Below are 13,380 nucleotides of genomic sequence, written 5' to 3'. Positions count from 1 at the left end.
GCACACAGTTGGATTTTTAAGCCATGCATTTTTTTAAGCCTCTAATATCTGACAAGGCTTTGGATTAAGGTGGAATGTGGTGTTGAGATGTGGCTGCCTGGCGGCTCTGCAGCGTGGGGTGGCTGGTGGGCACCTCGCCCACGGGCAAGCAGAGGGCTCTTCTCCAGCCCCGGGAGCGTTGTCGAATACAGAGCAGGTCTGTGCCGTAGTGTCAGAACTGGCGAACGTGCCTTCTGCAAATCTTGGTAAAAGCCCACTTCAAAGCAAAAGTGTGTTTTTCATTGTTACTGTTGACTGACTCTTAGTCTCTTTCTTGTATTCCTTGGGGTAGAAAATTGGCATCAGTGAATTGATCACCCGATCGGCTAAACACATCTTCAAGACGTACCTCCAGGTATGACCTGCAGTCTAACCTCTTGCCTTGTGTGTTCTCTCTAATGATTTTTTTTTACAAAGGGAGAGCTGTTTGAGTTTCTTTCATTAGAGAGTTCATGGGTGTCTCCTAGCAACAGGAAGTACAACCTTATTAGAGCTAAAATAGGCATAGGCCTGCGTGCAAGGGAAAACAAGTTCCCACTTGAAGATAGTTTTCCCAGAGAATAATCATTCATGCTGTTCTTCCCCAGATTTTCACTCATTATGTTGAAGGCTTTTAAATGTGAAATCACAGCTTGTCTTCCTTGTAATGCCTTTTCTGTTGCTTTTGCCCTTCTAAGAAGCTTTTCTTAATTAAATGTGCAGTAATACATCTTTATACCTGTACATATATAGCATAGCAATGCACCTGGTTTTATTCCAGTGACAAATCTTTACACTCTCTAGTTTTTCTGTCCCAAGTAGCAGCCCAAAGTAGAACTGTATATTGTGCGTGTGTGTGTACCTTTATATCTACATAATTCTGTCTGTGCTAGTTCCCCTTGCAAATATTTGCCTCTTCCTTGCTTCTCTTCTCTACCTCGCCTGGAAGATTTCCCTGTTTCTGGCAGGACGGGATTTGTGCAAGGCTCAGGGTCAGAGTAGTGCCTCTGTGATGACAGGTGTATTCCATGACTGATTTCAGTGTCTCGCTGTAGGGTGTGGAGCTGTCGGGTTTATCAGCAGCCATCAGCCACTTCCTCAATTGCTTTCTAAGCTCCTTTCCAAATCCCATTGCCCATCTTCCAGCTGATGAGCTGGTCTCCAAGAAAAAGAATAAGAAAAGGAAAAATAGGAACCTTGGAAATGCTGATAACACTGCTTGGGCCAGCATGACCCCTCAGGAGCTTTGGAAGAATATTTGTTCAGAAGCAAAGAACTACTTTGATTTTAGTCTTGAATGGTAAGCAAAGCAAACTGCCCTGACTTGCGCCTGAACTCTCACCAAACGTCGGTAGCTCTTACTACTCTCTAATAAGACCCGCCTTTTTGATTTGTTTTCTGTTTGGATATAAATTTCTACTCTTGAGGAAATACTATGGCCTTAAAATGGAAATAAATCAGCCAAAGAGCAGCAAGGGGAGGCGTAGCTGAAATCTGAAGTGAGATGAAGCCTATGAGGCAAAGGCAGCTAGGAAACCAGGGGAGAAGGGGAAAGCTCTCCTTAGCGGTGCAGGGGGGGGCACAAAGCAAGAAGGTAAGAGCATAGGCAAAATATATTTGTATATATGAAAGATGATTTAAGCTGAAAGCGGCTTATATTCCTAAGAAACAAGGACAGCTTCTCCTGGACTTGAAATGGAGAAGGCCAGTAAGGCTGCTGGCAGGTGCAAACAGCAAATGTTCAGCTGAAGTTGCAAGCAAACAGGGCCCTACGAGGGAAATGATGACTAGCTGGCTAAGTCGGTGATCGCCCCTTTCGTGTCAGGGACAGCTTAGTGTTTACCGGGAGCTGAAGACGTACAGACCTGCACCCAGACCCTGCAGTGAGCTGTGGAGAGAAGACAGGGTTTCAGTCAGAAGTAGTGACGTGCAGCTCTGTAAGCTGTAATACACCACTGGCATCCAATATAATGTCACTGGTCTCAGTTAGCAGCTAGGTGCCAAGGGAGCTATGTTTGGTACACTGCCGCGTGGGGAAGGTCTTGAGGAGCAAATTCCCTGGGAGCTCAAGCCTCTGTGTGTGCTTCTTGCAGTGAGAATGCTGACCAAGCAGCTGAGGTGTATAATCTACAGAAAATCACCCTCCTTCGTGAAATCTCCCTCAAAACTGGAGTCCAAGTAAGATCCATTTATTTTCTCCCCTCCCATCGTGTTCTGTTCTGAGAAGCATGAAGCGCAGACAGCTTTGCAGGGGCAGCCCTTCAGGCAGACAGTGCAAGCCCCTAAAGGTCTTTGTGGTATTAATGCTGGAATACAGGGGCCAGTCCTGCGAAAAGAGACTTAAAATCCAGTCGCCTTTTAGGGTGAACTGGTTGTGCATCTCCCTTGGAAGATTAGCTGGTCTGAATACAATTCCTGGCGCGAACTCTAACAAACCAAACCGTCACACCTTGCTCTCCCCATCCAAAGAGCAGAGCAGAGCTTCAGGGTTGTCCTCGTTTGAGGAGCAGGGTGTTTCCCTCCCTGCAGCCGTGCCTTCTCCCTCCTCTGAGGGGTGTGTAAGGGGGTGCATGTAAGTTAGGCTGGATAGGCTTCCCCTGGTACTGGCATGACCGTGGCTTTGCAGTGTGGAACTCTTGCCACAAGTATGTGGTGGTGCACACCTACGTTACCTTTCAAAGCACTGTCCCCAGGTAGTGATACAGCAGATGTTTTGACTGAATCCATATGCAGAATTTGAGACTCGTTCTCCTGTCTTCTTGCTAAGTACCCATGAAGTGGTGACTGTGACCTCCTCCCGTCTTTTTTTTGTTCCTCCAGATACTGCTGAAAGAATACAACTTCGACAACAGGCACAAGCCCACCTTCACAGAGGAGGACATTCTCAACATCTTCCCTGTAGTGAAGCACGTAAACCCCAAAGCCTCAGATGCTTTCCACTTCTTCCAGAGCGGGCAAGCAAAGGTTCAGCAAGGTACAGACCCAGCATGCCTTTGCCTCTTGAGGCTACTGCAGATAAAAGGAGGAGTGGGGTATGTGTGGCATGGCCTGCTGCCCTCCACCAGTATGTCCCCCACCTACCCTGTTTCAGCTGAGAGTCATGGTCTCCAAGAACATCTGAAGCACTCAGCTGCTATAAGGTTACCAGCTGTGAGCAAGGATGGATGTAGGACAGCAACTTTTCTCCTAGGTCTCAGCCCTTACACAGGGCAGTGACCTATAGCTCCATAGCCCACTACTGTTGTTGCCGGCCACACGTATCTCGCTCCACGTGCGTGGCTTCTCCAGTAGTATTAGGGGTTATTTAATACATATGCATAGAGGAATATGTATTTTTTCAGGTTTCTTGAAGGAGGGCTGTGAGCTCATCAATGAAGCCTTAAACTTGTTCAACAATGTGTATGGTGCTATGCATGTAGAAATCTGTGCCTGCCTGAGGCTGCTAGCTCGTCTCAATTATATCATGGGAGATTATTCAGAGGTAAGCAAAGGTCTCAGTCAGGGTCTGTTTGTCTTCCTGTTCCTTCCCCGTGCTTGCTTGCTCAAGTGCACGACATCTGCGTGACTTGCTTTTGGATCTTCTGTTTAGGCCTTAAGTAATCAGCAGAAAGCGGTGCTAATGAGTGAGAGGGTCCTGGGTATCGAACATCCCAACACAATTCAAGAATATGTAAGTACACAGGATACTGGGGGAGAAGCAGCACCCTGGGTATGCGCTTATTCTGAGAGCCTTAATTGATGTCTGAATCTAAAAAACAGTTGCAGTTTCTTCTGTGCTGTTCTTACCAGAATCCTCCACTTTCATGATTTTGATTTTGTAAAGTGTATATGAAATTGTTTGCATTATAAGCATCCCATATGATCAGTGTTTGTCCTACTCAGTTTAGACTTCTGGGATTGTGTCTGTTGAATGCTTATATATATCTTCATTAATTCTGCTGGCTTTTACCCTGGGCCTATGTTAAGAGAAAAAAAAAAAAAAGGCAAGAACCCTCCCGAAGAGCACAATCAGAATACCACGTAAATATAGGTCAACTTTGAAATATTTTTTGAGGTGCATAAGAGATGCTGCAATTAAACGGTTCGGCTGTTTTTCAGTGCTGTATCTTATGTGGATCCCTTAGTGTAGCTGTAAGTCAACCAGTAGACTTGCAACCTTTCTGGGTAGTTGAAATCTTTTTAACTATAAAGGAAAATACTTATATTTGTGTGCAACTGAGGAAAGGAGTAGAAAGGAGAGATCAATCTGTTTTACAAAGTGATAAAAGAACGTTAATGCTGTATTATTTTTGTTGTAGATGCACCTTGCTTTGTACTGCTTTGCAAACAGCCAACTCTCTACAGCATTAAACTTACTGTACCGTGCACGCTACCTCATGCTATTGGTATTTGGGGAGGATCACCCAGAAATGGCACTCTTAGATGTAAGTAATCTTCTAGAGTCAATGTCTTTGAGTCTAATCCTTAAGAAACCTCTTGAATTTCAAAACACCCAGGCTATTTGAATTGTACATTTAGGCACTTCTTCATCCCTGGGTTACAAGCCATTAGTACTATTAGAAGAAAGGGAAAAAAAAAGAGTTTGACTGTTTAGCTGGGGAGGTGGGAGGTCAGCCTTCTGTTGCTGGAGCTCTCTCCTGGGACACTGGAGACGTAGACTTGAGCACCTGTAATGCTTGGCCTATTTTAGCCTGTTCCTTGTTTCCCTTACATAAAATGGAGAGGGTTCACGGAACCTCAGAATGGCTGAGATCAGAAGGGACTGCTGGGTCCATCTGGTCCAACCCCCCTGCTCGAGCAGGGTGCCCAGGACCATGTCCAGGCAGCTCTTGAATATTTCCAAGGACGGGAAGGCTCCTTATATTTCTTCTGTCTGACTTGTTTGGACTGAGTCCCCAAGGGAGAGTGGTCTCCAGTCATACATTATGTACTGGAGATCTCCACTGGGGACTTCTGTCTGCTCGAGCCTTTTCAAGCAGCAAATACCTGTGCGGTCCTGGTATTCCTGAAGCAGTAAATGCATGTTTTGATTGGGCCTTAATGAATGCCTACTTGACTACTTGTGCGTGGTGGATCTGTGCAGAACAACATCGGCTTGGTGCTCCACGGGGTTATGGAGTATGACCTGTCCCTCCGGTTCCTGGAGAACGCGCTGGCCATCAGCTCCAAGTATCATGGCTCCAAGTCTTTGAAAGTTGCACTAAGGTGAGGCAGGTGGAGTGCTGGGCTGGGTCACCGTGCTGTTAAAGAGCGAGTACAGTCACTGTACACTCACATGGGAGGGCTCTGGTCTGTCTCTGTCCAGCCATGTGCTGTTAAATTAGAGTCAGTCCAGTTCCAGCTGTCATACTCCTTGGGACTGGTGGGCTGCATGCAGTCAAGATAATGCTGCAACATCCAAGTCGATCTAGAAGGACAGAGATCCCTTGTTCTTGAAGTTAATTGTGGGATCTGCTTAATGCTGGTTGCCCCAAAAATATGTCAGGATGACCTTGGTACTCACAGGCTAGAGTGAGAAAAAAGCACGTGGCAATTGAAGGTTAGAGAGCAAGGCTAATGTAATTATACTGGGAGACTGGGATGCAATGTAAACACGTGTAGTTAATTGTTTCAGCCCTCAGGGAGCTACCTTTGAGGAAACATTTCATTTGCTTTTGTCCTTCACCATTAAACCCTTGCATTTGAGTAAAATACTGAGCGGCATTTTGTTTCCAAGGGAGCTATGAGTGGTTGGCACCTTTAGGATCTATTCTAAATGCCCACTGCTCTTCAGTGCTGCATGCTCTGTCCTTGAATGCAGAACTGGCTCACAAACAACCAAGCAGTGGCCCACTCCTAATTACTACCACATTGTAACCCATCTGTTCTTCGTCAGGGTGAAAATAAATCTTATTAAGCACCCACAAGAATCTGATTTGTTTTCTAGCAGTTGATGGATATTATTCTGGAGAGAGACTCTTTCCTTCCCTCGGTAGCACTGGGATGCTTGATGAGGTCCATCACTTCCCACAGAGTAAAACTGCCAAAAATAGAAGTCTTTTTTTCATTCCAGAAGCGTTAAGGAAGCGAAGTCCAAGCCAAGTCAACTCTCCAGACTGGAGAGAAACCAGGTGACTTGGATCCCAGCTTTGCCACTGTTTGCTGTGCTGGAAGACTTCTTGATTTTTTTTTTTGTCTGGACTAATCAAGTTATTAACACATTTGCTTTCCAAGAAACAAAAAGCCCTTTTTGAAAGGGAAAGGGCTTATAGCTGCTTCCTCCTTCTCCAGTTAACAAGATATTCTTGTAGATGTCTCGCCTTTATTTAATGCACTGCTGCAACCTTCAGCTTTCTTGGATGCAGCAGGAAAAAAAATCCCAAGTTCAGTCCCGTCTTCTGTAGGTCACTTCTCAGCATTTCAATAACAATCAAGCCTACATCAGTGTAGTGTGCCAAACCCCAGCTGGGGTGGGGAAAAGTAGCTACCAAGGTGCAGTATGCAGCAATGTCAAAGGCAACGAATACAGGACTGTTAAGACTTCTAGCCTACATTTTGCTTTGCTAAAGCCATCCTCTCTGTAGCACAGAAACGTTTCTTCATTACGTCGCCTCTAAACCCTTTTATTTCCCTCAGCCACCACTTGGTAGCCCGAGTGTATGAGAGCAAAGCAGAATTCCGGTCAGCGCTGCAGCACGAGAAGGAAGGCTACACGATCTACAAAAACCAGGTAACAAGTGTGCATGCTGCTAACTTCTTGCGTTGCTTTCCTGCCCCAAACAAGTACTACCACTGCAAAGGGATGCTGCAACTTAAACTCAGGGAGGCCTTTCTTGTAAACAGCTCTGAGCAGATGCCAGGGAGCTGCTGTCTTTCTAGGGATGGGACAGAATTGCTGCCCTGTGCTGTAGTTGATTGTTTTTTTATTCTGAAAGTCTTTGAATGGACTTTCCTGTTAATCTGTTCTTGCTGTGCCCCTGCCATTGGGCAGAAGCTTCTGTTAGTGCCCTAGCCCCATGTTCTGGTAGGGCATGGAAAGAGCTGGGCTGTTCTTTCTGCTGTGTGCATCACATGTCTTTCAAATGCCAGATCCAAAGTAGTTTGGTGGTTGAGCTGTTCTGTGGGTAGTACCCTCTCGCTTGGAGCCCTTGCTGATGCACAGTGAAACTTCTGCATCAGCCTGGGGTCTGTCTGAACACGTCTGCAGTTGCACACTGTGATTCTGTGCCATCTCGCTGGCTGAAAGCACAGTCTGGTGGAGGGAATGCCTCTCACCCTGCAAACATGCTTCTACTTGATAGAAAGTTGTACTTTTGACAACAAGGTTCCTGCAGGAATGATTTCTGTTTGGTTTTTAATGCCAATGTAGGTCGAATACAATTCTGATGGTTTTCTATAAGGATGTTGAGCTGGCAAAGACTAGGAGTGCACCCTGATTTATAACGCAACTTTTTTCTTCCTTTCCTGGTTAGCTTGGAGAACACCATGAAAAGACCAAAGAGAGCTCTGAGTACTTGAAATACCTGACTCAGCAAGCAGTTGCTCTTCAACGCACAATGAATGAGATCTACAAGAATGGCTCCAATGCGAACATCATGCCACTTAAGGTAACCTTATGCGATGAAAACAGTTGAGAGTACTTGCCATGAATGCAGAGATTTGTATTCAGCTGCTACTGAAGGCCATGTGAGCATAAGCATGCAGCCTTCTGCCTGTGCAGGAAGCAGTAACAGCTGTGCCAGTTGCAGACACAGACAGGAGGTCCCTGAGAAAGGCAGAGGCTCAGGTAGAAACAGGAAAGTGTTACTGCTGTGGACTGAGCACTTGCCTCCTCTGCTTCTGCATACAGCTCTTCTGGGCTTGGGCTCTTTCTCTTGAGCTTAAGCAGGCAAGCCAAGCTGGCTGCTGTGCAGGGTGCTCACACTGGGAAGCCCACATGGGGCAGCCTGTGCTATGGGAGACTGGGACACCTACGCACAAACCTGCCCCTGCTGCTGACTCACTGGCTGTAGGCACATTACTCAATACAAAAGCACCTCAGTTTCCTCATCCTTTAAAAAAAAAAAGAGGCACCTTTCACCAAGTGCTTTGTTCTCCGTCCAAGGACTTTGTGGTTTGGGAAGGCTGGACAGCAGAGCGTGGGGTGCCTGCTTTGCTCTGCCTTCCACGCAGCAGGAACCAACTGCTGTTATCTGCATGTGCACCTGGCAAGTCACACCAGCCTGTCTGTGGCATATCTAGGCAAGTGTGCAGCCACCTGTGTGCTGGGTGTTCTCCCTGCTATGCCGTGCACAAGTGGCTGCCAGAGGACTGCTAGCCGGCAGGCTGAGGAAGGGGCTTCCAGCTGCACAGGCAGCTCCCAGTAGAAAGGGCAGAGAAGGACAGCTCTCTGTGGGAGTGTTGGGGTTTTCTTCTCACTGCAAAGAACTGGATACAGAACTGAGGAGTTTGTGGCGGAGCAATCTGAGTGTAAGGACCTTGAATCGGGTAAATGGTCAAGTCTAAGTGTTGCGCTAGGAGGCTCAAACCCATTGAAGAGTAATGAAGAGTTTACCCATGTTATAACACTTGGAGGGGGTGGAGGGGAAAGCAGGCAAGTTGAGGTTTGATGTCACAGCTGATACAGCAGGACAGTCCTGGAAGCAGCAGTATTACTGAGAGTCCATCTGTCCTGGAAACTCATTTGCAGCCTCATCCAGAATACTTCACTGTAGTTGTGTCCCAGGACTATTTGTGGTAGTGCACAGGGGCCTAGGGACTCTGTGTAACCATATAAGAAAGCGCTGTGCTGGCCTCTGTCCCAAAAACAAGGTAAGGGAATTATTCCTTGCCTGTAACAAGAACAATATATGTGCAGATAAGTGAAAGGCAGTGTTATGAAACTGAGGTATCTGAGACTAGCATCAGCCTTATTGACCACCTGTCTTAACTGTGAGCATAGCATGTTCCTGTTAACGTGCCAGGAGAAATAAAATCCCTAATCCTGTTTGCTGTAATAGAGCAAGGGATTTTGAGCTTGTATAAACATTCTGTTTAACTAAACTCTGACTGTGCTCATAGTGAAAGTCTCCTACAGTGACGGAGATCTATAGATGCCTCTTTAACATGGGGCTGTAAAGATATGCAAAAATATGAGCTGTAAAGTCACTGCTGCTAGACCTAGCTTTTTCTCAACTGTTGGTAAATAGTGCCCCTTTTATAGTTGGAGGGGGAAGGAGGGATATTGCCTAATCTGGATTTGCTCAGTTGTTCAGTCTGGATTTTGACTTTTAAACTTGTGCTGTAGTTCACAGCTCCCAGTATGGCCAGCATCCTGGAGCAGCTCAACATTATCAATGGAATTCTCTTCATTCCGCTAAGGTAGAGTGATAACTATGTACATTGTACCTTTGTGTCCTAACTCATGGCTGTAGAAGTCAAGCAGTGTCTCGCGCTTTGTTCCTGAGATAGCATGAGCCCCATGTTTCCCTTTACATGGAGTCACTCTGACCCGAAATGTGGAGTTTCCAGAGGTTACGTACTTTTTATCTTCTGCCAGCACTAGGCAAATTGTCACTCCTGCAGGAAAAAAACTGCTTTAGAAGGTGCCACAGTCACCTGAAGGTACTCCTGAACCCTTGTAAAGGGATTGTTCTCTGAGATCCCTCAGCAAGCTGTAACAGTGCTAGAAAAGCTCCTGGTTGGAGGAGTATTGCATGAATTGTCAGTGTCTATTACAGGACTGTAACGATGACCTTGTAGCAGCTTTCTGCTCTCATAAAACCGCTCCATGCATCTTAAGGAAACTGGGAACCTTCCTTGAGAAGTGATGCTTATGTGGGCAAGACCACTATGGTGCAGCTTCTCCCTGGGCTGCTCTGCAAGCAGCCAGGGAGCTGGTATTTCCCATTGTCTCCTGTTCTCAGCCCGTCCCCCTGGTAGCAAAAGGTTTGTTTTTCTTTAGCTCTGTTTGGAAGAGCAGGAGGTAGCTGAAGTACAGTCAGTGGTCTCTACCTGTAAGAAATGAAGTGAGTAGTGCTGGCCTAACTGTAGAGAACAGCAGTGGCTACCTTTTGTCCCTGTGCTTCACTCCATTCTTTATATTTGCTAATATTTGCTACCCTTCCTGGTTTTCCCCTCAGCCAAAAAGACTTGGAGAACCTTAAAGCAGAGGTGCAGAGACGCCAGCAGCTCCAGGAAAGCATAAAAAGTGGTGAACAGCTGGAACCAGAGGACAAAGCTGTGGAGGAGAAAGAAGCTGAGCCAAGCATGCCTTCCACTGCGATCCCCTTAACACAGAGCTCTGCTTAATGTGTACCTCGCTTTAAAAAAAAAAAAGTTAAACCACCCTTTTCTGAATCTGAACCAGGGTCTTGGACTCCCCTGGAGCAGCTCCTCCTTTTTTTTGACAATGTTATTGCACTGGTACAATTAATACACAATGCAAAGAACTAATCTGAGAAATGTAATCTGTCTGACTGAGCTTGTATCTGCCACGTGAAGGGGGAAGGTGGCCAGGATGCAGCAGCATATGAAAGACCCATCCTAGGTGAGCACAGCCAGAGGCTGTTGTGCCTGTGTGTGTGTATGTGTGTGTGTGTGTGCACATATCATCAGTTATTTCTACTTTGTACATATGAATTCCAAATGAATTGTCTTGAGGTATATAACATTTCTCAGGTCATTTTTATGTTGACTAAGGACACTGCTTTGCTAAAACCAGTACAAAAACATCCCCTATCCACTGCTCAGCATTCTTGTAAGATGTGGATTCCAAGCCAAAAGATTTATTCCCCCCCCGCCCCCCCCCAGTCACTATCCTAATTTGTGCTAAGGAAAATTAAGCAGCCATATTTGTATTGCTCAGATAATTGAAGCCTGTAAGGTGTGTAAGTAAGTGGGGAAATGTACAGCATTTTCTACATCAGGATATAGCCATTGGATTCCTTTAACCATTTTTTCTACTTTTGGTTGGCAGTTTGGCAAGTCAGTTTTTTTGTAAGTAACATTCATGTTCTAATTTTCAAGATATAGAGAAAAATATATATAAATATATATGATACTTACAGTTCCACCTCTGCTCTGCTTGTAGCTGAGTAACTTAGGATATTGTATCCAAAGAGTGAGGGCTTGATAATTAAAGCGCACAAACTTCCATTACAGTGGAAACCCCAGTGCCTAGACGAGATTGATAATGGCATCAAACAAGGTCTGAACTGAAGTGATTTATTGGGCCGCAGTTGCCTACTTAACAGAGGGGAGGAAAAGTAAGAAACAGGGACTTGATCTGATTTGAAATAGCAGCTGTACCACAGAGCTGATCAACGTTAACCTGGTTGCCAAATTTAACTAAATGGGAATCGTGAGTTTCATACAACACGAAATTAGTAGGCTTTGGGGCAGGGAGGGGGGGTTAAGTAAAACCACTCTTCCCCCGGCACTGAAACCTCTGGCTGATGTCTTCATAACTAACGTTTTGCACACGGGGTTTGAGATTGTTCCCAGGGGAGCTTCCATTGCTGGCAATGGATGTTGCTGAAGTGGCAGATGCCACGAACTGCCTCTGTCTTTCCCCCCTCCCCCCACACACACATCCCATCGTCACTTTAAAGGACGAGCACAGGCTCCCCTGGTAGTGCAAGTCATGAAGCAGGTAAGACTTAGCCACTGCAGGCCATGGTATGCCGACAGTTGAATGTCCTTTTTTCCCAAACAGATCAAGCTGTAGAGCAACTTCTGATTGCTAGTCCAAAACCACCCTGTGCTGACAAAGGAGTCCAGTCTCTTTCTCATTTTGTCTGTCATGGCTAGTACCCTATGCTAATTTGCATTGCTGCTTTTACTGACCTTCTGGAGAAACAAGTGCTGTCACTGTGCTCTGTACCCTTGGGTTCCTGTACTACATTACAGGTATTTGTAACTTTGGTGGGGGGGGAAGGGAAGTTGGGGAGCAGCCGCCGAGTTGTTAGAGGTGGCAAAGCAGGAGGAGTCTTTACTGCAAAAGACCTTGCTCCTATTGGAAAAAAAAATATCTGAATTTCATGGAAAGCAATCAATAAATGACTACAGTGCATCTTTCCTATAAGAACTTTCTTTTGCTAGTGTCTTTTAGTCCATTAAAAGCTTTTGAAACTATTTTAGACACTACTTATCAGTTTCTTTAAAAACTGCTCTAAGGTGGTGGCTAACATTCAGCTGAGCACCATCACAGAGCCCCCGGCTTCTGTTCTGAGCAAGAGCCCCTGGGACAGACCAGGTCACGTTAGTGGGCAGCCTTAAAGCGTGCGCCTCTACTGCAGCTGCTGTGGGGGAACTGAGGCCCCTTCCAGCGCTCCTCTGCCGGCACTGAGGTGGGCGCTGGGGCTGCCACCCGCAGCGCCCTGGGCAGGGTGATGTTCAGAAGGGAGCGGAATGGGGGCGTGCTGAGGGTTGGGCTCCCAGCTGCAGGCTTGGCAGGCCCAGCAGTGGGTGCCTCCTGCGGGGCAGAAGCTCCGCCACCTTTTTAGAGGTGTGGGGGCTGCTTGAACACGTCAGTAAATTGCACTGTTCACGAATTTGTGCAGCCTGATACTCGCTCCTCTCTGTGTACCCCCTGCCTCCCCCATTATCCAAGTGCCACGAGGGGCTGTCCCAGGACTTGATTCCAAAAGATCAGTAATAACACTAATACCAGAGTCATAACCCCAGCAAGACAAAACCACAGAGAAGCAAGAGCTACTCTCATCTGTTAACAGCCACCTCAGAAGCACGTCCCCCCGGGGCGAGCAGGGGCTGAGCAGAGGCTCAGGTGCTCTCCTGGTAAACAAGGGAAATGAAGCAGAAGCACACAAAGTCTCACTAACAAAGCTAAGCAGCTTGAATGCTATAATTTGTTCAATAACTGCATTGAAGAAGAGTTCCATAATCCTCTTTACCTCTCTTTGGCTTTGGGTGTTCTCAGGTATTGAGTTCACAAGTCTGAGAAGACAAATGATCGTGGAAGCCCTGACCCAAACTGAGGACACAGCAGACCAAGAAGAGGGTAGAAGTTCAGGAACCTGCACATAGCTCTCCCAAACCTAGCCCAGCTTAGGTCTGTTAGGCCAAATTTATTATTACTTTATGCAACTACATATAGTGCACCTTCTCCTGAGGCGCTGCATCAAACACACCAGCACTCCGCGTGTCGGGGCACGTAGGCCCCTGCAGTGCCCCGGTGCCAGAGCTAGCTGTAACCGTGTGCCACTGCCTGGCAAAATAACTGCAGAGAATTAAATTGAGACATACTGAAACCATCAGCAGTTCTGAAGATGGCATATAGAAAGCAACCCACTATTTTTATCCTCCCTACTTGTTTTCCATACAATGGGATTTCAGCATTTACCATAAGCCAACTCCTACACCCTGACACAACCTCCCTGCGCG

At 46.4% G+C, this 13,380-nt stretch overlaps 1 protein-coding gene across 4 annotated transcripts in view; it reads left to right on the top strand.

The window, feature by feature from the left end:
* The window catches only part of CLUH (clustered mitochondria homolog), a 55,301-nt gene extending 43,252 nt beyond the window's left edge, over window positions 1–12,049 (top strand). For all 4 annotated transcript variants that reach the window (XM_066979502.1, XM_066979503.1, XM_048074046.2 and 1 more), the window contains 12 exons: window positions 332–394; window positions 1,074–1,318; window positions 2,112–2,196; window positions 2,839–2,992; window positions 3,360–3,499; window positions 3,608–3,688; window positions 4,317–4,442; window positions 5,102–5,223; window positions 6,634–6,727; window positions 7,470–7,604; window positions 9,284–9,357; window positions 10,119–12,049. In XM_066979502.1, coding sequence (XP_066835603.1) covers window positions 332–394; window positions 1,074–1,318; window positions 2,112–2,196; window positions 2,839–2,992; window positions 3,360–3,499; window positions 3,608–3,688; window positions 4,317–4,442; window positions 5,102–5,223; window positions 6,634–6,727; window positions 7,470–7,604; window positions 9,284–9,357; window positions 10,119–10,287 — 1,488 coding nt within the window. In that variant the 3' untranslated portion in view covers window positions 10,288–12,049. The remainder of the gene's footprint in view (window positions 1–331; window positions 395–1,073; window positions 1,319–2,111; window positions 2,197–2,838; window positions 2,993–3,359; window positions 3,500–3,607; window positions 3,689–4,316; window positions 4,443–5,101; window positions 5,224–6,633; window positions 6,728–7,469; window positions 7,605–9,283; window positions 9,358–10,118) is intronic.
* Window positions 12,050–13,380: the final 1,331 nt, after the last annotated feature.

The sequence above is a fragment of the Anser cygnoides genome, chromosome 18 (genome assembly GCF_040182565.1).
Source record: "Anser cygnoides isolate HZ-2024a breed goose chromosome 18, Taihu_goose_T2T_genome, whole genome shotgun sequence".
Classification (NCBI taxonomy): Eukaryota; Metazoa; Chordata; class Aves; order Anseriformes; family Anatidae; genus Anser; species Anser cygnoides.
The sequence above is the reverse complement of the archived record's forward strand: the minus strand, read 5'-3'. Positions and strand labels throughout refer to the sequence as shown.